This window comes from Oncorhynchus clarkii, chromosome 1 (genome assembly GCF_045791955.1).
Source record: "Oncorhynchus clarkii lewisi isolate Uvic-CL-2024 chromosome 1, UVic_Ocla_1.0, whole genome shotgun sequence".
Classification (NCBI taxonomy): domain Eukaryota; kingdom Metazoa; phylum Chordata; class Actinopteri; order Salmoniformes; family Salmonidae; genus Oncorhynchus; species Oncorhynchus clarkii.
The window spans coordinates 69,230,361-69,256,892 of record NC_092147.1 but is presented as its reverse complement, the minus strand read 5'-3'; the positions used below and the strand labels follow the sequence as shown (position 1 = coordinate 69,256,892).

General features: G+C 40.4%; 2 protein-coding genes across 2 annotated transcripts in view; both read left to right on the top strand.

The window, feature by feature from the left end:
- The first annotated feature begins 1,909 nt into the window (after positions 1 to 1,909).
- LOC139411479 (uncharacterized) lies at positions 1,910 to 9,010 on the top strand. The gene is made up of 5 exons (XM_071157908.1): positions 1,910 to 2,358; positions 3,013 to 3,239; positions 3,361 to 3,520; positions 5,724 to 5,878; positions 8,505 to 9,010. The coding sequence occupies exons 1-5, from the start codon at positions 2,064 to 2,066 to the stop codon at positions 8,553 to 8,555; spliced, it is 888 nt and encodes a 295-aa protein (XP_071014009.1). The 5' UTR covers positions 1,910 to 2,063; the 3' UTR covers positions 8,556 to 9,010.
- A 7,881-nt stretch (positions 9,011 to 16,891) lies between these two features.
- Positions 16,892 to 26,532, top strand: part of LOC139411468 (Ras and Rab interactor 2a) — a 65,378-nt gene continuing 55,737 nt past the window's right edge. Inside the window, exon 1 of the mRNA XM_071157886.1 lies at positions 16,892 to 17,166. The gene's annotated coding sequence lies outside the window, so the exon portion shown is untranslated. The remainder of the gene's footprint in view (positions 17,167 to 26,532) is intronic.

The window sequence follows — 26,532 nt, the reverse complement described above, 5'->3', positions numbered from 1 at the left end:
CAAACTGCCTCTAGAAGCAACGTCAGCACAATAACTGTTCGTCGGGAGCTTCATTAAATGGGTTTCCATGGCCAAGCAGCCGCACACAAGCCTAAGATCACCATACACAATGCCAAGCGTCAGCTGGAGTGGTGTAAAGTTCGCCGCTGTTGGACTCTGAAGCAGTGGAAACGCGTTCTCTGGAGTGATAAATCACGCTTCTAAAGTTCGACTGACAAATCTGAGTTTGGCGGATGCCAGGAGAATGCTACCTGCCTGAATGCACAGTGTCAACTGTAACGTTTGGTGGAGGATGAAAAATGGTCTGGGGTTGTTTTTCATGGTCAGGGCCAGGCCTCTTAATTCCAGTGAAGGGAAATCTTAACACTACAGCATACAATGACATTGAGGCAACAGTTTGGGGGAAGGCCCTTTCCTGTTTCAGCATGACAATGCCCCCGTGCACAAAGCAAGGTCAGTACAGAAATAGTTTGTCAAGATCAGTGTGGAAGAACTTGACTGACCCGCACAGAGCCCTAACCTGGGGCAGCTATGTTTTTGGATTGTAACTTTGGTTATAGAGGCACCACATTTCACACACAGCTAGAACAGGATTTTAAAAATATTTGTAGATATAGGGCATCACAGGATATACATATTAACCACACAGAAACCTTTTTCCAATATTGCCACCAAACAACTCAATGGCGTCTTATTGGATCAATTTAGCATGACCATACCTGTATGAAATATAATTGTAGTAGGCTCAATGATGTATTGGTGGTGATGTAGAATACACAACCAAATGAGCCAGATATGTAAAGATGATAAATTATTCACATAATTTAATCAATCTTCAAACGTTAAATGTATTTGTACATTTAAATAGTCATGGATGTGGGCAGATTAAAATGATAATCAATGTTATCCTTTAACTGTTTTCATCATGGGGACTATAAACATGCCCCATTCTTTCCATTACAATGTAGTAAAATGCAATGTTGGGACTGTTGAGGCCAATTATATTTATTTTAGTATTCTAGTAACTGGCCCATGGTAAAAATACATCTTAAATAAGACTGACTATGTGTGATGGTTTGCTGTTCTCATTAAGATATTAGGTTAAAACTTATTTTCATTCTTATGGAATTTTACAAGTTTCTAGTCCCCTGTTTTATGAAAACAGTTAATGGGATAACATTGAATACAATTTTTATCAGCTCACATCCATGACTATGCAATTGTACATATCCATTTCACATGTTTAAGATGAAGCCCGAGTCCACGACTTGGAATTCCGAGTTGGATGACCGTTCAAAACGACTTTTCCCAATCAGAGTTCCCAGTTGTCTTGAACGCACTGAAGTCGGAAGTCGGAGATTTTCAAGTTCCCAGTTGTTTTGAACGCTACAAAATATGCAGTCAACCCGTAGGAAATTATTGTTTTGTTGGTGCTATTGGGAAATGTAGTTATTCCGGCCTTCCCAACGTGGGGTCTCGATTAATCTGGCCCGGGGTACACCAAGCTATGGCCCGGCACGTCTTCAGGCCTTCTCAAATTGGACAGTAATCTTCGTAGCTTGGTATGTTGTCAACAAGGTAGCATGGTGCATTGTCCAGAAACATACAAGTATTGTATAAAATATGTTTGAATTTTCAAACTAGTCTTAATTGGGAATGCCATTAAAGCAATCACTTTAACATGAGAAAACACAGTATCTTACTCATTGCTACACGATTTTAATTACATCACTTTTGTTTTGAGCCGACTACGCCGTCGGACTGAACGGGGCACCTGGCTCACGCCCGAGAGGAAGCCCGGTTCCAAATCGAATGCAATCAACTTTCAGCCGCTGCACGGGCGCCCGGGTAGGATGAATCGAGCTCCCTCAATGTTCTCGCAACATTACTGTGACGTTGTTGCAACGTGATATCGTGCTATGGCTGTGCACTGTTTGATAACCACTTCCGTTTTCCCCTCACTAGTCCACATTTGCGTTTACCTTGAACGATAGAAAGACATTGTAGAAAGGTTTTTGTTGGTTTAAACTAACGTTGAGGAGGTCGACTGTTTGAGGAATTTTATGGAGCATAATAATGGAGATACTTCTAGCTGGGCGATGCAGCGACGTATGGAAGGTTTGGTCAACAAACACATGGCAGACATAGCTCTTGAAACACTCCAGCAGAGACTTTCAGCTGTGTCCGACGAAATGAACAATCTTGCGGAACATGTCTCGAGACGCTCGGAGGATATTCCCAAAGATGATATTTCAAGACGACCTGATGTCAACTTTGACGTTGAGTCCCTGAGTGCGACGTTTAGCACGGGTGGTGTTGGGGAAAAGTTGTTGATGCCAGGTACCTCGTCATCAGCAGGTAACGTTTTACCCTGATTAAATGTAGTTCTAATATGACCGAATTCTTCACTTTGTTTTGTATCTAGCCTACTTGGAAGTAACAAGCAGCGATAAAAACGAAGAATTGCATTAATTATTCAGCTGTGTGACCAATCAGATTCGCAGGATTAATAAAGTCGATCTCAGGCTAAATGTTTTAATTGCTACAGTTTGTACGCCAGAATGTGATATAACCAAATATGTTTGTTGTCCTGGACGTTACAGGTTTGCCTACACTCTCAATTCTCGATTCTGGAAAACATTAGTCTTATAAATGTCCAGTTGCAGGTGGTTCTACAAACGCCAGATAACTCTAAAAGATAATAAATCCATGTTTTGAACCGCGCAAAGAGGTTCCTGACATTAACTGCTGCACGTCTAGCATTTCTCAGCATCTTTGCAGGAACTAGTCGTAGCAACAAAATAAAAGTTGAATGAAGAGTTAGCTACAGTTGCCAGTTACACTCTTGTTTTAGATTGATGGGAGAAATGACTAACTACACCAGGTCTGTTACTGTTCTAAAATGTGACACAATATGACAAATCAACAAACTAACTGACCAACACAACTTTTTGGGGCCCCTACCTTGACCCTGGTGTCATCCCAAATCTGTTCCTATCCACTGTTCCTCAGAGACGGCTGCCCAGCGTAAAATAATCTCCTTGCTGGTGGAGATCAAGGAGGAGCAGCAGAGACAGTGGGCAGTGTTGAGGGAGCTGCAGGCCAGGGTTCAGGGCCAGAGCTTTACGGAGGTAGAGGAGGAGGTGGAGGCTCTAGACATCGACATCCCGCTGAGGACCATGGAGCAGCTAGATGACACAGAGAGGCACCTGGAGGATGCCGGAGCACAGAAGAGAATGGTAGGTGGACCGAGTGACCCGATAGGGCTTGAACCAGCAACAAGCACACTACCTACTGTGGTATTATACTGTTACATTATGGTAAGTGATTGTGTTATTAATATTAATATATATATGACAGGTGTCTCACCTGTCACGGATGGGCGGGGCCACAGTGGATGATGCAGTGCGAAGGCTCATGCAGGCTGTGCTATCTTTCGCTGTGGGCTCTGAGCTCAACTGGGTGGGCCGCGGCCAGAAAAGGAGCTTCAGAAACACCCGCCTCCAAGGGGTTCTCTTCCGTAAGACTCTATAAAAGATATATGTACACTACTGTTCAAAAGTTTGGGGTCACTTAGAAATGTCCTTGTTTTTAAAGAAAAGCTCATTTTTTTTGTCCATTTAAAAATAACATAAATTGATCAGAAATACAATGTAGACATTGTTAATGTTGTAAATGACACTTGTGGCTGGAAACGGCTGATTTTTAATGGAATATTTACATAGGCGTACGGAGGCCCATTATCAGCAACCATCACTCCTGTGTTCCAGTGGCACATTGTGTTAGCTAATCCAAGTTTATCATTTTAAAAGGCTAATTGAGCTTTAGAAAACCCTTTTGCAATTATGTTAGCACAACTGAAAACTGTTGTTCTGATTTAAAGAAGCAATAAAACCTTCTTTAGACTAGTTGAGTTTCTGGAGCATCAGCATTTGGGGGTTTGATTACAGACTCAAAATGACCAGAAACCAATACTTTCTTCTGGAACTCGTCAGTCTATTCTTGTTCTGAGAAATGAAGGCTATTCCATGCGAGAAATTGCCAGGAAACTGAAGATCTCGTACAACGCTGTGTACTACTCCCTTCACAGAACAGAGCAAACGGGCTCTAACCAGAATAGAAAGGAGTGGGAGGCCCCGGTGCACAACTGAGCAAGAGGACTGCGCAAGTACATTAGTGTCTAGTTTGAGAAACAGACATCTCACAAGCCCTCAACTGGCAGCTTCATTAAATAGTACCCGCAAAACACCAGTCTCAATGTCAACAGTGAAGAGGCGACTCCGGGATGCTGGCCTTCTAGGCAGAGTTCCTCTGTCCAGTGTCTGTTCTTTTGCCCATCATAATATTTTATTTTTATTGGCCAGTCTAAGATATGGCTTTTTCTTTGCAACTCTGCCTAGAAGGCCAGCATCCCGGAGTCGCGTTTTCACTGTTGACATTGAGACTGGTGTTTTGTGGGGTACTATTTAATGAAGTTGCAGTTTCCAGCTACAATAGTCATTTAAAACATTAACAGTATCTATTTCTGATCAATTTGATGTTATTTTAATAGACAAAAAAGGACATTCTAAGTGACACAACTTTTGAACGGTAGTGTGTGTATTTATATTTTGTTGTTTTTGTTGCTTAATTCCATTTAGTTTTAACATTCACTTTTCTCTGTTTTGTTTTTCCAGCTTTCAGTTAAAAAAAAAAAATATCGGTTTTTCACTCCCAAAGTCACATTTAAAAAAAAAAATATATATATATATATATATATATATATATATATATATATATATTTAGATGCAAAGAAATTTCACAAATTAACTTTTAACAAGGCACACCTGTTAATTGAAATGCATTCCAGGTGACTACCTCATGAAGCTGGTTGAGACAATTCCAAGAGTGTGCAACGCTGTCATCAAAGTAGCATCAGGTGGCTACTTTGAAGAAGATAAAATATATTTTGATTTGTTTAACACTTTTTTGGTTACTATATGATTTCATAGTTTTGATGCCTTCACTATTATTCTACAACATAGAAAATAGTAGGTGTGTGCCAAATTTTTGACTGGTACTATATATATATATATATAAATAATTGGACCCTTTTAATGCAAGTGAGCACCAGCAAGAGACTGTTTGGTTAGCAACGTTTCTGTAGCGCTTGTGATTGCAGAGTTTGCAGAACAAATGGCAACTGGATTGTTGCAAATAGTCATGATATAATTAGACCAGGTAGGCATAGGCTACTTTGTTGTTAACATTTAATTGAGAAGGTTTTAGGTAAAGCCTTTCCATCTACCAGAAGACTGTAGTCATTACATTAGCATCATTAACGGCTGAACAAAATGGTAAACAAATGCGCGCACACAGACGGGCATTTCTGTGCCATTGCCTCTTCAGAAAGTTGAAGGAAAATATCAATCACTGATTTGTTTTTTATTAATGTCTTGTGATAATCTTAGGAAAATTAATGATTGTTCAATACATTTTTTTTAAATATTGTTTAAAAAAATTGTTTCTGGATTCTTTGATTCTGGCTCATTCTCCACAATGCAGACGTTATAGGTCCATACTATCATATCTTACACATACTGGGAGGGATGCATGGATAGATAGATGGAAGGATCATTAGAAGGATTCCGATCAGTCTCCATACAGACAAAAAGAGACATTTGGAAAGTAAACCTCGGAAGTTAATTTGGATGCAGCACTGACCTCTACTTCTGTCACTTTAGGTGCTCTGAAAAGAACCCCTGTGGGCAAAGAGGCCACACATCATCAGTTTGCAGACGTGGTGAAGAAATGGCTGCGGTACACCCCGTTCAGACAGGGAGGGAGTGGTCGACGGCTTTACAAACCACCTGTCGAGTTCCTGTGTCCAAATAAATGTGTAGGTCTGCCTACACATCTGCCTACACATCCACAGTAACGCTCAACCAGCTTACCGTAAAACTTCAATTACATAGCCCGGGCATTTATTTGCTTAAATCACTGAACACAACAGGTGCTTATTAGAGACAGGCATTTATTTCCTTAATGCATAGTTTTTTTTGTTTTTTTTACCTTTTATTTAACTACGCAAATCATTTTTACACTGACGGCTACACCGGCCAAACCCGGACGACGCTGGTCCAATTGTGCTCCGCCCTATCACATCACGACCGGATGTGATACAGCCTGGAATCGAACCAGGGACTGTAGTGATGCCTCTTGCACTGAGATGCAATGCCTTAGACCGCTGCGCAACTCGGGATCCCAACTAGCAGTTTCTTATTTACATAGTTAATTGTTTAATTTCAGAATTAATTTCCATCATTTGAATAAATTTCAGCATTTCCCGCACTTATCATTTGCACACATGTTTTTTTGGCCTTAGTATGCCTCTATTTTTTTTGGGGGGGGGGGGGGGGACTTTTTTCCTTGACAGAATACAGTCGTGGCCAAAAGTTGAGAATTACACAAATATTAATTTCCACAAAGTTTGCTGCTTTAGTGTGTTTAAATATTTTTGTCAGATGTTACTATGGAATACTGAAGTATAATTACAAGCATTTCATAAGTGTCAAAGGCTTTTATTGACAATTACATGAAGTTGATGCAAAGAGTCAATATTTGCAGTGTTGACCCTTCTTTTTCAAGACCTCTGCAATTCGCCCTGGCATGCTGTCAATTAACTTCTGGGCCACATCCTGACTGATGGCAGCCCATTCTTGCATAATCAATGCTTGGAGTTTCTCATAATTTGTGTGGTTTTGTTTGTCCACCCGCCTCTTGAGGATTGACCACAAGTTCTCAATGGGATTAAGGTTTGTTTCCTGGCCATGGACCCAAAATATCGATGTTTTGTTCCCCGAGCCACTTAGTTAGCACTTTTTCCTTATGGCAAGGTGCATGATGCTGGAAAAGGCATTTTTCGTCACCAAACTGTTCCTGGATGGTTGGGAGAAGTTGCTCTCTGAGGATGTGTTGGTACCATTCTTTATTCATGGCTGTGTTCGTAGGCATAATTGTGAGTGAGCCCACTCCCTTGGCTGAGAAGCAACCCCACACATGAATGGTCTCAGGATGCTTTACTGTTGGCATGACACAGGACTGATGGTAGCGCTCATCTTGTCTTCTCCGGACAAGCTTTTTTTCCGGATGCCCCAAACAATCGGAAAGGGGATTCATCAGAGAAAATTACTTTACCCCAGTCCTCAGCAGTCCAATCCCTGTACCTTTTACAGAACATCAGTCTGTCCCTGATGTTTTTCCTGGAGAGAAGTGGCTTCTTTGCTGCCCTTCTGGACACCAGGCAATCCTCCAAAAGTGTTCGCCTCACTGTGCGTGCAGATGCACTCACACCTGCCTGCTGCTGATACTGGTGATACCCCGATCCTGCAGCTACATCAAATTTAGGAGACGGTCCTGGTGCTCGCTGGACTTTCTTGGGCACCCTGAAGCCTTCTTCACAACAATTGAACCACTCTCCTTGAAGTTCTTGATGATCTGATAAATGGTTGATTTAGGTGCAATCTTACTGGCAGAAATATCCTTGCCTGTAAAGCCCTTTTTGTGCAAAGCAATGATGACAGCACGTGTTTCCTTGCAGGTAACGCACGGTTGACAGAGGAAGAACAATGATTCCAAGCACCACCCTCCTTTTGAAGCTTCTAGTCTGTTTTTCTAACTCAATCAGCATGACAGAGTGATCTCCAGCCTTGTCCTCGTCAAGACTCATACCTGTGTTAATGAGAGAATCACTGACATGATGTCAGCGTGCGCTTTTGTGGCAGGGCTGAAATGTAATGCATTTGTTTGTGGGGATTCAGTTCATTGCATGGCAAAGAGGGACTTTGCAGTTAATTTCTATTTATCTGATCACTCTTCATAACATTCTGGAGTATATGCAAATTGCCATCATACAAACTGAGGCAGCAGACTTTGTGAAAATGTAATATTTGTGTCATTCTCAACTTTTGGCCATGACTAATTGTTCTCTGATTGCATATTCAGTTCTTACGTTCGCCACTAGAGGGCAATCAACATTTTTGGAGGTCTACTCCTGAAGTTGACTGTTTTTGTGCTTGCCAGTTAGCTAGCAGCTGTTTCTTACCAGCGATAAAAATGTATGATTACCATTTTTAAAAGTCATTAAAGAATGATGTAATGTAACAAATCCTCAAATATTTATGGTAACCTCCATAAACAATTACATTTAAACCCAGTGTTTATTTTAAATCAGTGTTTATTTGCTGAAATGTCTTTGCCCTGCTATTTAAAGGGACAGGCGGCTATTTGAGACTCAGCTTTTAATTGAAGATTTACGGTATTTAAATATATTCCAGTGTTTTAAAATTGATGTATTTCTCTAAGTTTGTTACATTCCGTAAAATAAGACATAAATGATACATGCAGGTTGGCCCATATTACTTCACACAGGGCCGAACCTGTGATCTACGTAACTTGGACCCCTGCATGAATCATGCATTGCTATAAATTGAGGATTTCTACTCAAAGTCCAGTTTCTCACACAGTTCTCAAGATTCTGCCCACACTGCACAGTCTCCAATAGACACACCCCATGAAGCTCCTCACCATCACAGATCTGTCCGGTATGGTGTGCTATCCCTGTTAATACCTATGTAATTAATTCAAACCAAATATGCTGCAAAATCTGTTGATAAAAGTTGTATTGCATTTAATGCTTTGAAGGTACTGATTAGTAAGCTTTCCTGCAGATTTAGTCTAATTCTTGTAATGAGAGTATTGGCAAATATATAGTTAACCCAATTGGCCTGCATGGCTCATAATATGCCGTGGACATTACAGTTTGAAGTAGGCATGTGTTTTCATCCTCATGAAAACCCAGGCTTCCAGGTTATTCAAATCACCACCTTTCTGCACATTGTCACTCAGTGTTATGATTGAATATCAGAGACGCGAAAGCAATTTACTATATGTTAGTCATATAAATGTCCATATAAGCTTTCTTGTAACAGACATAATACATTGTAAATGTCCATAAATACATTTTTGAAAATACATATTTCTCATTCATTCCTGTTTCCTTGTTTTTGTAATGAAAACGTGTGTCTTTTGCTAGAAAACAATACAATCCCAACAAAGCGGGGTGAACGACCCTGGCCGGAGCAATGGCATCAGCGATGTTTTTTAAAATAGTGTTGGTTAGAAGGAGTGGACGAAGGAGTTAAAGAATAATGGAGCTAAAAGTTGGAAATTAACATCAGTTTATTGTTGGGGTCATCAAACTTTTTGGCTGACCTGTATGGAGTGAGATTTGTTTATTTTACAAGTATGTCTTCCAGGATCTGTGTGTATATTCAAGATAACTCACAAATTAACGATTCAACTACGCAAAAAAATAACTACAATTTGAACGATTTGTGAGCAAATGATCAGAATTCCTTAACATTTACAACTGGAACGTGCATTTGCACATTCAAAAAGTGCTTCTACATTTTGTATTCTACAGAATTGTGGAAAAAGTACTCAATTGTCATACTTGAGTAAAAGTAAAGATCCCTTAATAGAAAATGACTCAAGTGAAAGTCACCCAGTAAAATAGTACTTGAGTAAAAGTCTAAGTATTTGGGTTTTAAATATAAAGTATCAAAAGAAAATGGAATTGCTAAAATGTACTTAAGTATCAAAAGTAAAATTATTAATAATTTCAAATTGATATTAAGCAAAACAGATTGCACAATTTTTATATTTTATTAACGATAGCCAGGGTCACACTACAACGCTCAGACATAATTTACAAACTAAGCATTTGTGTTAAGTGAGTCTGCCAGGTCAGAGGCAGTAGGGATGACCAGGGATGTTCTCTTGATAAATATGTGAATTGGACCATTTCCCTGTCAAAATGTAACCAGTACTTTTGGGTGTCAGGGAAGTAAAAAGTACATTATTTTCTTTAGGAATGTAGTGAAGTGACAGTAAAAGTTGCCAAAAATGTAAAGTAAAGTACAGATACCCCCCCAAAAATGACTTAAGTAGTACTTTAAAGAATCTTTAGTTAAATTTAGTTAAAGATTTTTAGTTAAAGTTTACAATACTGCCTGTCGATGTTTAATGAACTAAAATATGAACGCAACGTGCAACAATTTCAAAGATTTTACTTAGTCACAGTTCATATAAGGAAATCAGTCAATTAAAATAAATTCATTAGGCCCTAATCTAATCTCTGGATTTCACACAACTGGGAATGCAGATATGCATCTGTTGGTTACAGATACAGTTGAAGTCGGAAGTTTACATACACCTTAGCCAAATGCATTTAAACTCAGTTTTTAACAATTCCTGGTATTTAATACCAGTAAGAATTCCCCGTCTTAGGTCAATTAGGATCACCACTTTATTTTAAGAATGTGAAATATCAGAATAATAGTAGAGGGAGTGATATATTTCAGCTTTTATTTTTTTCATCACATTCCCTGTGGGTCAGAAGTTTACATACACTCAATTGGTATTTGGTAGCTTTGCCTTTAAATTGTTTAACTTGGGTAAAATATTTCAGGTAGCCTTCCACAAGCTTCCCACAATAAGTTGGGTGAATTTTGGCCCATTCCTCCTGACAGAGCTGGTGTAACTGAGTCAGGTTTGTAGGCCTCATTGCCTGCACACGCTTTTTCAGTTCTTCCCACAAATGTTCGACAGGATTGAGGTCGGGGCTTTGTGATGGCCACTCCTATACCGTGACTTTGTCGTCCTTAAGCCATTTTGCCATAACTTTGGAAGTATGGGAAGTATGCTTGGGGTCATTGTCCATTTGGAAGACCCATTTGTAACCAAGCTTTAAATTCCTGACTGATGTCTTGATGTTGCTTCAATATATCCACATAATTTTCCTACCTCATGATGCCATCAATTTTGTGAGGTGCACCAGTCCCACCTGCAGCAAAGCACCCTCACAACATGATGCTGCCACCCCCGTGCTTCACGGTTGGGATGGTGTCTTCAGCTTGCAAGCCTCCCCCTTTTTCCTCCAAACATAACGATGGTCATTATGGCCAAACAGTTATTTTTTTGTGTCATCAGACCAGAGGACATTTCTCCAAAAGGTACGATCTTTGTCCCCGTGTGCAGTTGCAAAGTGTAGTCAGGCTTTTTTATGGCGGTTTTGGAGCAGTGGCTTCTTCCTTGCTGAGTGGCATTTCAGGTTATGTCGATATAGGACTTGTTTTACTGTGGATATAGATACTTTTGTACCTGTTTCCTCCAGCATATTCACAAGGTCCTTTGCTGCTGTTCTGTGATTGATTTGCACTTTTCGCACCAAAGTACGTTCATCTCTAGGAGATAGAACGCGTCTCCTTCCTGAGCGGTATGACATCTGCGTGGTCCCATGGTGTTTATGCTTGCGTACTATTGTTTGTACAGATGAACGTGGTACCTTCAGGCGTTTGGAAATTGCTCCCAAGGATGACCCAGACTTGTGGAGGTCTACGATTTTTTTTCGTAGTTCTTGGCGGATTTCTTTTGATTTTCCTATGATGTCAAGCAATTGACTCAAATGATGTCAATTAGCCTATCAGAAGCTTCTAAAGCCATGACATAATTTCTGTAATTTTCCAAGCTGTTTAAAGGTTAGTGTATGTTAACTTCTGACCCACTGGAATTGTGATACAGTGAATTATAAGTGAAATAATCTGCCTGTAAACAATTGTTGGAAAAATGACTTGTGTCATACACAAAGTAGATGTCCTAAAGGACTTGCCAAAACTATAGTATGTTAACAAGAAATTTGTGGAGTGGTTGAAAAACGAGTTTTAATGACTCCAACCTAAGTGTATGTAAACTTCCGACACCTGTACCTTACCATGATAAAACATGAGGTGATGGCGGCGGATGATTGTCACGAAAATGGGCCTCAGAATCTCGTCACGGTATCTCTGTGCATTCAAATTGCCATCGATAAAATGCAATTGTGTTTGTGTCCGTAGCTTATGTCTGCTCATACCATGACCCCACCGCGATCATACCTGGGACACTATGTGGGTACAGTTAATTATCAGGTAGAACTGAAAACCAGCAGGCTCCGGACCTCATAGAGTAAGATTTGAATAACCCCTCCCTAGACACTGTTGTGCATGAAAAGGGGAGCCATTTCTGAGATACTGGATCCGGTGTGCCTGGCAATGACGATCATACCACACTCAAAGTCGCGTTGAACAGTAACTGTATGTAATCGAATGCCTCGATGCCTGTCTGCCTGCTTTATTTAGCAAGCCACTGCCATGTGACTCTGTCTGTATGAGCGATACATTTTCTTGAACCTAATACCTAATAAACTGTCCTGTGAGTGTACATACAGTATCACTTTTTCCTCATTTTGTTATATTACAAATGTTATTGGTCACACACATGGTTAGTAGATATTATTGAAAGTGTAGCGAAGTGCTTGTGCTTCTAGTTCCAGAAATATCTAACATGTAATCTAACAACTCCACAACAACTTCCTAATACACACAAATCTAAGTAAAAGAATGGAATAAGAATATATACATATAAATATATGGATGAGCAATGACAGAGAGTATAGGCAAGATGCAAAAGATGGTATAAAATACAGTATATACATATGAGATGAGTAATGCAAGATATGTAAACAGTATTAAAGTGGCATTATTAAAGTGACGAGTGAGCCATTTACTTAAGTAGCCAATGATTTCAAGTCTATATGTAGGCAGCAGCCTCTCTGTGTTAATGATGGCTGTTTACCAGTCTGATGGCCTTGAGATAGAAGCTATTTTTCAGTCTCTCTGTCCCAGCTTTGATGCACCTGTACTGACGTACTGACATCCTTCTGGATGGTAGCGGGGTGAACAGGCAGTGGCTCGGGTGGTTGATGTCTTGATGATCTTTTTGTCCTTCCTGTGACATTGGGTGCTGTAGGTGTCCTGGAAGGCAGGTAGTTTGCCCCCGTTGATGTGTTGTGCAGACCGCACCACCCTTGGAGAGCCCTGCAGTTGTGGGTGGTGCAGTTGCCGTACCAGGCGGTGATACAGCTCGACAGGATGCTCTCAATTGTGCATCTGTAAAAGTTTGTGAGGGTCTTAGGTGACAAGCCAAATTTCTTCAGCCTCCTGAGGTTGAAGAGGCGCTGTTGCGCCTTCTTCACCACACTGTCTGTATGGCTGGACCATTTCAGTTTGTCTGTGATGTGTAGACCGAGGAACTTAACTTTCCACCTTCTCCGCTGCTGTCCGTCGATGTGGATAGGGTGCGTGCTCCCTCTGCTGTTTCCTGAAGTCAATGATCATCTCCTTTGTTTTGTTTGCGTTGAGTGAGAAGTTGTTTTCCTGACACCACACTCTGAGTGCCCTCAACCCCTTCCCTGTAGGCTGTCTCGACGTTGTAAGAACCAATTGCACAGGGCGGGGTTGAAACCCAAGGCCTCAAGCTTAATGATGAGCTTGGAGGGTACTATGGTGTTGAATGCTGAGCTGTAGTCAATGAACAGCATTCATACATAGTTATTCCTCTTGTCCAGATGGGATAGGGCAGTGTTCAGTGTAATGGCGATTGCATCGTCTGTGGACCTATTGGGGCGCTAAGCAAATTGAAGTGGGTCTAGGGTGACAGGTAAGGTGGAGGTGATATGATCCTAGTCTCTCAAAGCACTTTGTGATGACAGAAGTGAGTACTTCGAGGCGATAGTCATTTAGTTCAGTTACATTTGCCTTCTTGAGCAAAGGAACAATGGTGGCCATCTTGAAGAATGTGGGGACAGCAGACTGGGATAGGGAGAGATTGAATATGTCCGTAAATACACCAGCCAATATATAGAATACTGCCTAAAATTTGTTTCCCTCATCAATCTTACACACAAAACCCCAGAATGACAAAATTGAAAAACAGGTTTTTAGAAATGTTTGCAAATGTATTAAAAAATTAAAAACAGATATACCTTATGTACATAAGTATTCAGACCCTTTACTCAGTACTTTGTTGAAGCACCTTTGGCAGCGGTTACAGCCTCGAGTATTCTTGGGTATGACGCTACAAGCTTGGCACACCTGTATTTGGGAAGTTTCTCCCATTTATTCTCTGCAGATCCTCTCAAGCTCTCTCAGGTTAGATTGGGAGCGTTGCTGCACAGCTATTTTCAGGTCTGGGCTCTGGCTGGGCCACTCAAGGACATTCAAGGACATTCAGAGACTTGTCCCGAAGCCACTCCTGCATTGTCTTGGCCGTGTGCTTAGGGTCATTGTCCTGTTGGAAGGAGAACCTTTGCCCCAGTCTGAAGTCCTGAGAGCTCTGGAGCAGATTTTTATCAAGGATCTCTCTGTACTTTGCCCCATTCATCTTTCCCTCGATCCTGACTAGTCTCCCAGTCCCTGCCACTGAAAAACATTCCCACAGCATGATGCTGCCACCACCATGCTTCACCGTAGGGATGGTACCAGGTTTCCTCCAGATGTGACGCTTTGCATTCAGATCAAAGAGTTCAATCTTGGTTTCATCAGACCAGATAATCTGGTTTCTCATGGTCTGAGAGTTCTTTAGGTGCCTTTTGGCAAACTCCAAGCGGGCTGTCATGCTTTTTACAGAGGCGTCGCTTCTGGCTGGCCACTACCATAAAGGCCTGATTGGTGGAGTGCTGCAGAGACCTTCTGGAAGGTTCTCCCATCTCTACTGAGGAACTCTGGAGCTCTGTCAGAGTGACCATTGGGTTCTTGGTCACCTCCCACCTCCCTGATACATCTAATTTTTTTTTAAATATTAGATGAGGGTTGTTGACATTAGCAGCCTGTATTCAATTGAGAGAGATGCTATGCTACTGGCTTCATGCCATGAATATGCATAGCCATCTTGAGACAACTCCGATATAAAAGTGTTTTTCTTAAAGTTGCAGGGATGTCACATGTCCTACTTATGTCAGTACACTAGTAACAACTTAAGCATTGCAAAAATTGTATTTGTTCAAATAAACCTCACATAGCAAATAAGCCATACTTATTTTTGCTGACCAAATTCGACATTGTCTCATTGACGTCAATACAAAAATTCCTTACTTGTTGGGAAAAACAATGAAAAATAACTCACTTTTCTGCTGAGTTGGGCCTAACCCTCTCTCCCTCTCTCTTCCTATTCTTCTCTGTCTGATTGAGGTATAAAATAACAAGTACCATTGCCTAAGTAATTCCAGAACGTGGCTAGAATGGATACAGTTTTTGTGAAATTAAAGTCAAAAGTTAGATTCATTTTTTGCATTTTAGCTAACCTTAACCTAATTATCGTAACATGCTACAAAAAGTAAAATGTCTGACAAGAACGATGTATTTCATCGAATCAAAACCGCAATTCCAGGTGAAGACATGTGACGTGAAAGGCAACAGGGATTAAATTTCGGCCGTGCCTACGGATCACAAAAATACGCTACGATATGGAGTTTTCACATGACTGGGAATACAGATATGCATATGTTGGTCACAGATACATTTTTTTTAAATGGGCCTCAGGACCCCTGTATATAGCCCCCGCTATTGTTATTTTACTGCTGCTCTTTAATTATTTGTAACTTTTTTTTAAATAATGTTTTTTATATTTTTCTTAACTGCATTGTTGGTTAAGGGCTTGTAAAGTAAGCATTTCACTGTAAGGCGCATGTGACAAATACAATTTGATTTGATTGGATCTTGTCACAGAATTTCTGTGCAACCAAATTGCTATTGATAACATGCAATTGTGATCGTTGTCGCTAATACCTTTCACCATGGGGTACTCTGTTCACAACATTGACATCAGCAAATCGCTCAACTCATACACGTGGTCTGCGGTTGTGAGGCCAGTTGGACGCACTGCCAAATTCTCTAAAACGATGTTGGATGTGGCTTATACTAGAGATATTAACATTAAATGATCTGGCAACAGCTCTGTTGGACATTCCTGCAGTCAGCATGCCAATTGCATGCTCCCTCAAAACTTGAGACATCTGTGGCATTGTGTTGTGTGACAAAACTACACATTTTAATGGCCATTTATTGTCCCCAGCACAAGGTGCACTTGTGTAATGATCATGCCGTTTAATCAGCTTCTTGATATGCGACACCTGTCAGGTGGATGGATTATCTTGGCAACGGAGAAATTCTCACTAATATGGATGTTAAAAAATTTGTGCACAACATTTTTGAGAAATAAGCTTTTTGTGCATAAGGAACATTTCTGGGATCTTTAATTTCATCTCACGGGACAAACTCTTTACATGTTGCGTTGATTTTTTTGTTCCGTTTTTTTAATGAAGTTACAACCTTCTCTTTCTGTCTGTTGTAACGCATATTGCAGTTGCACAACAAAACACATTCCTTACACGGGGCAAAAACAATCATCGTTTTGTCTGATGATTGTAGGCTAATCTTTATAGTTGTTGCCAAATCGTAGCTATCGTTGCCTAGTGCCACATTTATGCCATATACGCTGATATCATGGCAGAGTAAATAACTAACACAGCAGCTTAGAACATGAAATCAATAGACTGCCTGTTTGATTCGTGCTTATGTTTGCAATGCTGAGAACTGTTTGTACGAACATGTTGATAATGTATTTTGTGTAAAACATGTGAATAACTTATCCCCTCATGAAAAAAGAACATGAAATCGTTCTTATGCTTAATGAGGCATGGATTGCAATAGCTAAAAACAGTTTTGTGGACAACATCAAGTTTGTAGGAAATCGCACTTTTGCTTAGTAGCTTACTGAGGGAAGGCAATAGTTCGAACAGTTTTCTACAACATGAAGTTCTGTGATGAGACAAAGGCAATCAAGTACGTGGGCGGCAGCGGAGCACTAAGTACAGCAGCCACGTAAAAAAAGAAGCATGCACATGCGCAGAAATAGCGTTTGCAAATGAACATACAAAACTCCTTATCCTGCCACTCCGTCAGGCTTTTGTTTTGTTCTCCAGACGTTGATGCCTGGGGAGGTCGTTTGCGCGGTGGATGAAGGAAAGAAAATGGAAAGGCACTAGGGCAAATCTTGGACGGAGCCGACTCGGGAAAGGAGCGGAGCCCAACTTTCTACGATGAACTACACCGTAATTTCAATGACACAGAAATAACGTTTTATTTATATTTTACTACATAATGATAGGCTATTATATAAGCCTACATACAGCAGGGTTGTCGGTTTAGGAGCTCAATTCTGCCGACTGGGCGTGCACCTATGAAAGAGGTAAGTTTTCAGTGTGTTGGGTTCAGCTCACACAACTTTTTTTCTCATTATTTCTCAATTTCCATGCGAGCAAGCCTGTTTGCCAGTGTAAAAGTGCATGTTTTGACAGTAATAGGTCCTACTGTATTTGTTTGCCAGTATTGTCCCTGACAATCCTCCATCACGTATCCCTCTCTGAGGAATGGAAACTGAATATTTCCTCCGCTACTGTACTAAGCTACACTTGTCGCTCGAGACACTTACGAAATGGAGTGAAAGTGTGTTTATGTTTTACATATAAAAAATGGTTTGTTGAAGCTGTAGGCTAGGACACTGTGGAGCGAGGCCGAGCAAGCCCCCCCCCCCCCCAGCTAATCTCATGCTATTTTGAAAGCGAATTTCATGCTATTCTACACGTTTTGCAATGAGGCGGAGTTAGAATTGAGCAGTTTTAAAGCTATTTTCTTGTAATTCCAAAATGGCTAGGATGTGGTTATTCACCACCTATTTATTGCCTGTTGTTTTAGCTTCGATAAAGAGATACAGTGTAGTGAGCGCTGAGACACTTCGGTCAGGGACAGAGATATTGTAACTGTAAACTGAACAGTGGGCCAACTTCATGTGCTCAGTTACAGTGCCTTGGAAACGCTTTCAGACCCCTTGGATGTCTTTACATTTGATTGTGTTACAAAGTGGTATTAAAATTTATTTAATTGTCAACAATCTACACAAAATACTCTAATGTAAAAGTGGAAGAAAAATGACATGGTTGACATTATTTTTTATTAATGACTAAACCTTCCTCTGTCCCCCAAACATGCAACATATGTAATGTCACTCAGTCAATTATTGAATTTCAAGCACAAATTCGACTACAAAGACCAGGGAGCTTTTTGAAAGCCTCATAAAGAAGGGCAGTGATTGGTAGATGGCTAACAATAACAAATCAGACATTGAATATGTCTTTAAGCATGGTCAGTTTAATAATTATGCTGTGGATTAGTGCTGGGCGATATGGCCAAAATCTCATATCCCGATAATGATACATATCATGATATAGCACATTTTCTGTGAATTCAATTAATAAATAGTTGATATAAAATGACCACGTAAAGGCCGTTTTCATAATACATGTTGAATTATACTCAACAAATAAAAGGTACTTACTCATTTGATAACTTCTCCTATTTAGAACCTTTGGGCAAATTTTCAATTTAGCATGTAACAAAATATAAAATATCAATGTATAAAAGGTAAATAGAAAACACTTCAACTATAGTTGCAAACAAAATAAATATAGGCCTAAAATATATATTTTTTAGGGCTTGCCTGTTTTGTATGTTATTTTGGCATTACAACATCATACGGTTGAAGTCAGAAGTTTACATATACACTATAACCAAATACATTTAAACTCAGTTTTTGCACAATTCCTGACATTTAATCCTAGTAAAAAGTCCCTGTTTTAGGTCAGTTAGGATCACCACTTTAAGTTAGGATCACCATTTTAAGAATGTGAAATGTCAGAATAATAGTAGAGAGAATGATATATTTCAGCTTTTATTTCTTTCATCACATTCCCAGTGGATCAGAAGTTTACATACACATTGGTTTTCGGTAGCACTGCCTTTAAATTGTTTAACTTGGGTCAAACGTTTCGGGAAGCCTTCCACAAGCTTCCCACAATATGTTGGGTGAATCTTGGCCCATTCCTCCTGACAGAGCTGGTGTAACTGAGTCAGGTTTGTAGGCCTCATTGCCTGCACACACTTTTTCAGTTCTTCCCACAAATGTTCTATGGGATTGAGGTCGGGGCTTTGTGATGGCCACTCCAATACCGTGACTTTGTTGTCCTTAAGTCATTTTGCCACAACTTTAGAAGGATGCTTGGGGTCATTGTCCATTTGGAAGACCCATTTGCGACCAAGCTTTAACTGCCAGACTGATGTCTTGAGATGTTGCTTCAATATATCCACATACTTTTCCTCCCTCTTGATGCCATCTACTTTGTGAGGTGCACCAGTCCCTTGATGCTGCCACCCCCATGCTTCACGGTTGGGATGGGGTTCTTCAGCTTGCAAGCGTCCCCCCTTTTCCTCCAAACATAACAATGGTCATTATGGCCAAACAGTTCTATTTTTGTTTCATCAGCCCAGAGGACATTTCTCCAAAAATTACGATCTTTGTCCCCATGTGCAGTTCCAAACCGTAGTGTGGCTTTTTTATGGTGATTTTGGAGCAGTCGTTTCTTCCTTGCTGAGAGGCCTTTCAGGTCATGTCGATATAGGACTCGTTTCACTGTGGATATAGATACTTTTGTACCTGTTTCCTCCAGCATCTTCACAAGGTCCTTTGCTGCTGTTCTGGGATTGATTTGCACCTTCCGCACCAAAGTACATTCATCTCTAGGAGACAGAACGCGTCTCCTTCCTGAGGGGTATGACGGCTGTGTCGTCCAATGGGGTTTATGCTATTGTTTGTACAGATGAACGTGGTACCTTCAGGCATTTGGAAATTGCTCCCAAGGATGAACCAGACTTGTGGAGGTCTACAATGTATTTTCTGAGGTCTTGGCTGATTTCTTTTGATTTCCCCATGATGTCAAGCAAAGAGGCACTGAGTTTGAAAGTAGGCCTTGAAATACATCCACAAGTACACCTCCAATTGACTCAAATGATGTCAATTAGCCTATCAGAAGCTTCTGAAACCATAACATTATTTTTGAAGGCACAGTCAACTTAGTGTATATAAACTTCTGACCCACTTGAATTGTGATACAGAGAATAAGTGAAATAATCTGCCTGTAAACAATTGTTGGGAAAAAAAATTACTTGTGTCATGCACAAAGTAAATGTCCTAACCGATTTGTCAAAACTATAGTTTTGTTAACAAGAAATTTGTGGAGTGGTTGTTGCCAAAAGTTGAGAATTACACAAATATTAGTTTTCACGAAGTCTGCTGCTTCAGTTTGTATGATGGCAATTTGCATATACTCCTGAATGTTATGAAGAGTGATCAGATGAATTGCAATTAATTGCAAAGTCCCTCTTTGCCATGCAAATGAACTGAATCCCCCCAAAACATTTTCACTGCATTTCAGCCCTGCCACAAAAGGACCAGCTGACATCATGTCAGTGATTCTCTCATTAACACAGGTGTGAGTGACGAGGACAAGACTGGCGATCACTCTGTCATGCTGATTGAGTTCGAATAACAGACTGGAAGCTTCAAAAGGAAGGTGGTGCTTGGAATCAAGCAAAACCCCACAAATTCTGACAAACTCCAAGCATCGATTATGCATGAATGGGCTGGCATCAGTCAGGATGTAGCCCAGAAGTTAATTGACAGCATGCCAGGGCGGATTGCAGAGGTCTTAAAAAAGAAGGGTCAACACTGCAAATATTGACTCTTTGCACCAACTTTGTAACTGTCAATTAAAGCCTTTGACACTTATGAAATGCTTGTAATTATACTTCAGTATTCCATAGTAACATCTGACAAAAATATCTAAACACACTGAGGCAACAGCCTTTGTGAAAATTAATATTTGTGTCATTCTCAACTTTTGGCCACGACTGTATATCAATTTGCATTTGGTACCTTGGGGCAAGTGTTAGTACCAACTCATTAAATCCCTGTTTCTCGACCTCGTAAATTGGCGCCATGTCTTTGCAGATGTAAGTTGTAACGGCAGCTGTTATCTCCTTCCATCTTTGTGATTCTTTGCCATATGGTGTGCCGCGGGCCAAAGCCTCTTGCAACGTCTGAGTTGGGGGTTTGTTTTGAGCACTCAACTGTACTTTTTGGGGTCTCATCTGTAGAATCTCTCCGTATTGTTTCACAGGATTCTTGCGTAGGTTATAAAGAGGCTAGTGGTGTTTGAGCCTGTTGTCGGGACCGGCCTGCGGCATATTTAGCAGAGGACGACTTTCTTGTCTGTCAGACTTTTCATACTCAAACCACATCCATGCCACGGAAGTAGCCCCTCTTTTAGGTACGAGCTCCGTGTCTCGTGCTCTGTGTCACTTTCACTCTCCACCTTTTTAGTTTTTTTTGTGCAAATTGCCATGTGGAAGAACACAACGTGTCGTCTAATTGACCAAAGATATCGCCGTAAAGAGTGATTTGCGACGCAACGAAATGAGCGATGGAGCATAATATGAAACGATAGACGTTTTTCTATCGTCACACGATATATATCGTCGTATCGCCCAGCCCTACTGTGGATGATTTATTAAACCACCCAGACACATCAAAGATATCTGTCCTGCAGCTCAGAAGAATGACACTATGAAACTGCTCAGGGATATTACTCCAAAACATGCATCTTGTATGCACCAAGGCACTAAAGTAATACTGCAAATGAATACACTTTTTGGCCTAAATGCAAAGTCTTATGTTTGGGTCAAACACAACACATCACTGCCTCCTTTTTTTTTTAATGTATTTTTTATAAACATGCTTGAAATCGGCAAATACTGGGGAGTTTTTCAGGATAAAAAGAAACAGGATGGATCTAAACACAGACAAAATCCTAGAAAACCATTCCTCTGGGAGAGGAATTAAACTCTCAGCAGGACAATAACTTACAACACAAGTCCAAATCTACACTGGAGTTGCTTACAAGAAGAAAGAATGTTCCTGAGGGGCCAAGTTACAGTTGACTTAAATCTGCTTGAAAATCTATGGCAAGACTTGAACATTGCTGTCTAGCCATGTTCCTCCAACATAATGACAGAGCTTGACTTTAATTATTATTTTTAATTGTAATGAGCCAATATTGCACAATCCAGGTGTGTAAAGCTCTTATAGACTTACTCAAAAATATTCACAGCTGTAATCGATAGCAAAGGTGTGTCTAACATGTATTGACTCAGGGATCTGAATACTTATGCAACAACTATTTTAGATATACATTTTTTTATGAATCTTTAAATTGTAGATTTTTTTCTTCCACTCTGACAGAGTATCTTCTGTAGCTTGTTGACAAATTACAATTCAATCTATTTGAATCCCACTTTAACACAAAATGTAAAGAAGTAGAAGACGTTTGCAATGCTGTGCAATTCACTCTATTAGTATGGACTGTCATTAATGTGCTACAGTATAGGCCCTAAGCAAAGTTCAAAATGCTTGCCAAGCAAGGCAACAGGGGAATATTGTGTGAGTTGTTAAGCAAGGTGTGCTGCAATCAACAAGTGTAAACTGTACATTGGAATATTGAAGTAAGCCTACTCTAGTGGGCCTGATAAGATATACGAAGACATAGCCCTCAGAAGGCTATAACCAACTTTTACTAATAATATAAATAGAATATCAATATTGTGTAATTATCCCAATTTATGCTCTCATCACCCTCTAAATTGCCCCTAAGTGATCAGCGGTGTGTTATTTCACCCTGTGAATTCAGAGAAAGTATGGAGAATACAAAGGAGTTATACAGGTGGAACAAAGCTCATTGTGACTCAGTACTGGAAGGTTAGCTTTCTGTTCAGCTGGGTGAGTCATAAGAGGGAGTCACAGATAGACCTTCACTTGAATGTGTGATCTAAGGAGCGGTTCAATTTTTAGAGGTTACTTCTGTTCTAGTGTTTAACTATTACAGTTTCTGATGACATTTTTTTTTACCCAGAGTTGGTAGCTGTCACCCTATAGATTTCCAAACTAGACTGAAAACCTGTTTTCATTATTTTTCCACAATCTTCTCAAACCTCTCACTTTCTCTGCAAAATAGTAACATTTTTTTTTGCCAATTACATACTTGCCAAGGTGCCAGTTTTCCAGTCTGCCCTAAAATATGTTAATATGCTTAAGCATAGCTTTGGGGGAAAAACAGACTGGTGTTGTTTTGTGGAACTTTCGTCACCGGTTAGGAATTTAAGAAGTGTGCTAAGACTGGCTGTTTGTTACTTAGCCAATAGTTTGTTTTACCCTCTCTCCTTTAGAGACTAGCAGGTTCCCTGTGTTCAGAGATCCCTGCATGGGCAGTTTGTTTTACCCTCTCTCCTTTAGAGACTAGCAGGTTCCCTGTGTTCAGAGATCCCTGCATGGGCAATTTGTTTTACTCTCTCTCCTTTAGAGACTAGCAGGTTCCCTGTGTTCAGAGATCCCTGCATGGGCAATTTGTTTTACCCTCTCTCCTTTAGAGACTAGCAGGTTCCCTGTGTTCAGAGATCCCTGCATGGGCAATTTGTTTTACTCTCTCTCCTTTAGAGACTAGCAGGTTCCCTGTGTTCAGAGATCCCTGCATGGGCAATTTGTTTTACTCTCTCTCCTTTAGAGACTAGCAGGTTCCCTGTGTTCAGAGATCCCTGCATGGGCAATTTGTTTTACTCTCTCTCCTTTAGAGTCTAGCAGGTTCCCTGTGTTCAGAGATCCCTGCATGGACAATTTGTTTTACCCTCTCTCCTTTAGAGACTAGCAGGTTCGCTGTGTTCAGAGATCCCTGCATGGGCAATTTGTTTTACTCTCTCTCCTTTAGAGACTAGCAGGTTCCCTGTGTTCAGAGATCCCTGCATGGGCAATTTGTTTTACCCTCTCTCCTTTAGAGACTAGCAGGTTCCCTGTGTTCAGAGATCCCTGCATGGGCAATTTGTTTTACTCTCTCTCCTTTAGAGACTAGCAGGTTCCCTGTGTTCAGAGATCCCTGCATGGGCAATTTGTTTTACCCTCTCTCCTTTAGAGACTAGGAGGTTCCCTGTGTTCAGAGATCCCTGCATGGGCAATTTGTTTTACTCTCTCTCCTTTAGAGACTAGCAGGTTCCCTGTGTTCAGAGATCCCTGCATGGGCAATTTGTTTTACCCTCTCTCCTTTAGAGACTAGCAGGTTCCCTGTGTTCAGAGATCCCTGCATGGGCAATTTGTTTTACTCTCTCTCCTTTAGAGACTAGCAGGTTCCCTGTGTTCAGAGATCCCTGCATGGGCAATTTGTTTTAAATCATGTGTTGTCAAGGTTACAGTGTAGCTTAGGAGCAGATTGTGTGAGCCAAAGTGTATGCTCTCGGGTTTCCTCGGTTGGCCAATGGCAAGGCAAAGTACATAACGTTTCAAATATTGGAATGCACTGAACATTTTACAAAAACATAAGGTTTGGTAACATAATTACGGTTTCCAAACTTCTGCACAGAGACTTTGCATCTGCAGTTTTTACAGCAAGTGTTTTTTTGTCATTTGTTCAAAGTAGTCATTGTGCATAGAGTTGTATGTTTTTTGTTTTGGCATACATTTTTAAAGTGAAAAATGTGAGTGTAAATCCATTATCGTGGAATTGCCCAACTGCATAACATAGCCAGCTGTCTCCACACATTGTTCCTGTCACTGTTGCCCTATAACATTCTGACATATCTGGAACAGTTATTAGTGGTTATCTCTTCCCCAAAACAGGCCACATAAAAAGGCACACTGAGCCCCATATTACCCTCTACGACAGTATTTCTCCCTATCACCATAGTGTAACTGGCTGTAGCTTTCTTTCCTTTGTCTAGCAGACCCCCCCCCCCCCCCCCCCCCCCAATCAGTCTGTTGTGTTTGTGTGCAGATCACCAATAGAGAAGTGTGTTTGTCATTACTTGAGACTCCAACCACAGGACACCCTAAGATATACTTTACAAAACACACGCTTTATGAGAGACTCGGTTAAGAGTTGGAGTTTCTCAAGTTAGGTTTCAGCCCTGAGAGAGGAAGAACGTTTCAACTTCTGAAAATAGTAGCCATAAATGCTGTCATACGGAGTTTGGTTTAAAGCCTACCATAACAAGCCGTGACAACACTCACAGCTCATAAACCTGTGGTCTTTCACCTCACACATCTGTCTGCTTGCCCCAACGAAATATTACTGTAGATGTGCCAGTGCAGGAAATATGTTGCTATCAGAGCAAGAAAACCAGTCTGTTCACATTAGTTTGGGGTGTGGGTTGTTGGGGTGTGGAGAGAAGAGGGGTGGCGGGAGTTGGGTCTGGAGTTGAGATTTTAGGGTGTTACATGGGATGCTTTGATAGCTGAAAGAGTCATCAGAACTTTAGAACCTGTGAGTGGAGAATGGTGCTCGTCTAGTTAGGTCAACGCTGAATCAATGTCTGCAAGATCACATAATGATAGTATTCTACATAACAGAACCAAATTAAATAGCATAGTATAGCGTTACTGTCATTTTTCTCATGTGTTCAAAACTCAACAGCTCGCACCACTAGACAAAATGTATTTTGATTGAAAGAAAACAGTTATGCTACAGTCTGCTCTAAAAGTGTGTGTGTGTGATTCCTGTGAATCTCTTTGGCTGTGACCTCCCATGCAAGTAGGTACACACCCAACCCAAGTGATAAGAGGCTGAATGCGACTTTTTGAAGGAGGCGCATTTGGCTAAACGCTTTGACAACCCAACACACAATAATTATCAAACAGTTCCACATAGTTGCTTTATTTCTGTTTTTATTTATAGAGTACATCATATAGATTTAATGCTGAAGCACAGTGGTATTCAACCGGAGGGGTCTGCAAATATATACAGTACCAGTCAAAGGTTTGGACACCTACTCATTCAAGGGTTTTTCTATATTTGTACTATTTTCTACATTGTAGAATAATAGTGATAACATCAAAACTATGAAATAACACATGAAATTATGAAGTAACCAAAAAAGTGTTGAACAAATCAAAATACATTTTAGATTCTTCAAAGTAGCCAACATTTGCCTTGATGACAGCTTTGCACACTCTTGGCATTCTCTCAACCAGTTTCACCTGGAATGCTTTTTCTTCTTGGTAAGCAACTCCAGTGTAGATTTGGCCTTGTGTTTTAGGTTATTGTCCTGCTGAAATGTCAATTTATCTCCCAGTGTCTGGTGGAAAGCAGACTGAACCCGGTTTTCCTCTAGGATTTTGCCTGTGCTTAGCTCCATTTGGTTTATTTTTTTATACTGATAAACTCCCCAGCCCTTAAGGATTACAAGCATACCCATAACATGGGTGGTAGGTAGCCTAGGCGTTGGGCCAGTAACCGAAAGGTCGCTGGTTCGAATCCCCCGAGCCGTCTAGGTTAAAAATCTGTCTGGATAAGAGCGTCTGCTAAATTACTAAAATAAAAATAAATTATGCAGCCACCGCTATGCTTGAAAATATGGAGAGTGGTACTTAGTAATGTGTTGTATTGGATATGCCCCAAACATAACACTTTGTATTCAGAATAAAAAGTGAATTTCTTTCTCACATGTTTTGCTGTTTTACTTTAGTACTTTATTACAAACAGGTTTTAAAATATGTATTTTTATTCTGTACAGGTTTCCTTTTCACTCTGTCAATTAGCTTAGAATTGTGGAGTAACTACAATGTTGTTGATCCATCCTTCCATTAGCCTCATGGTGAAATTCCTGAATGGTTTCCTTCCTCTCC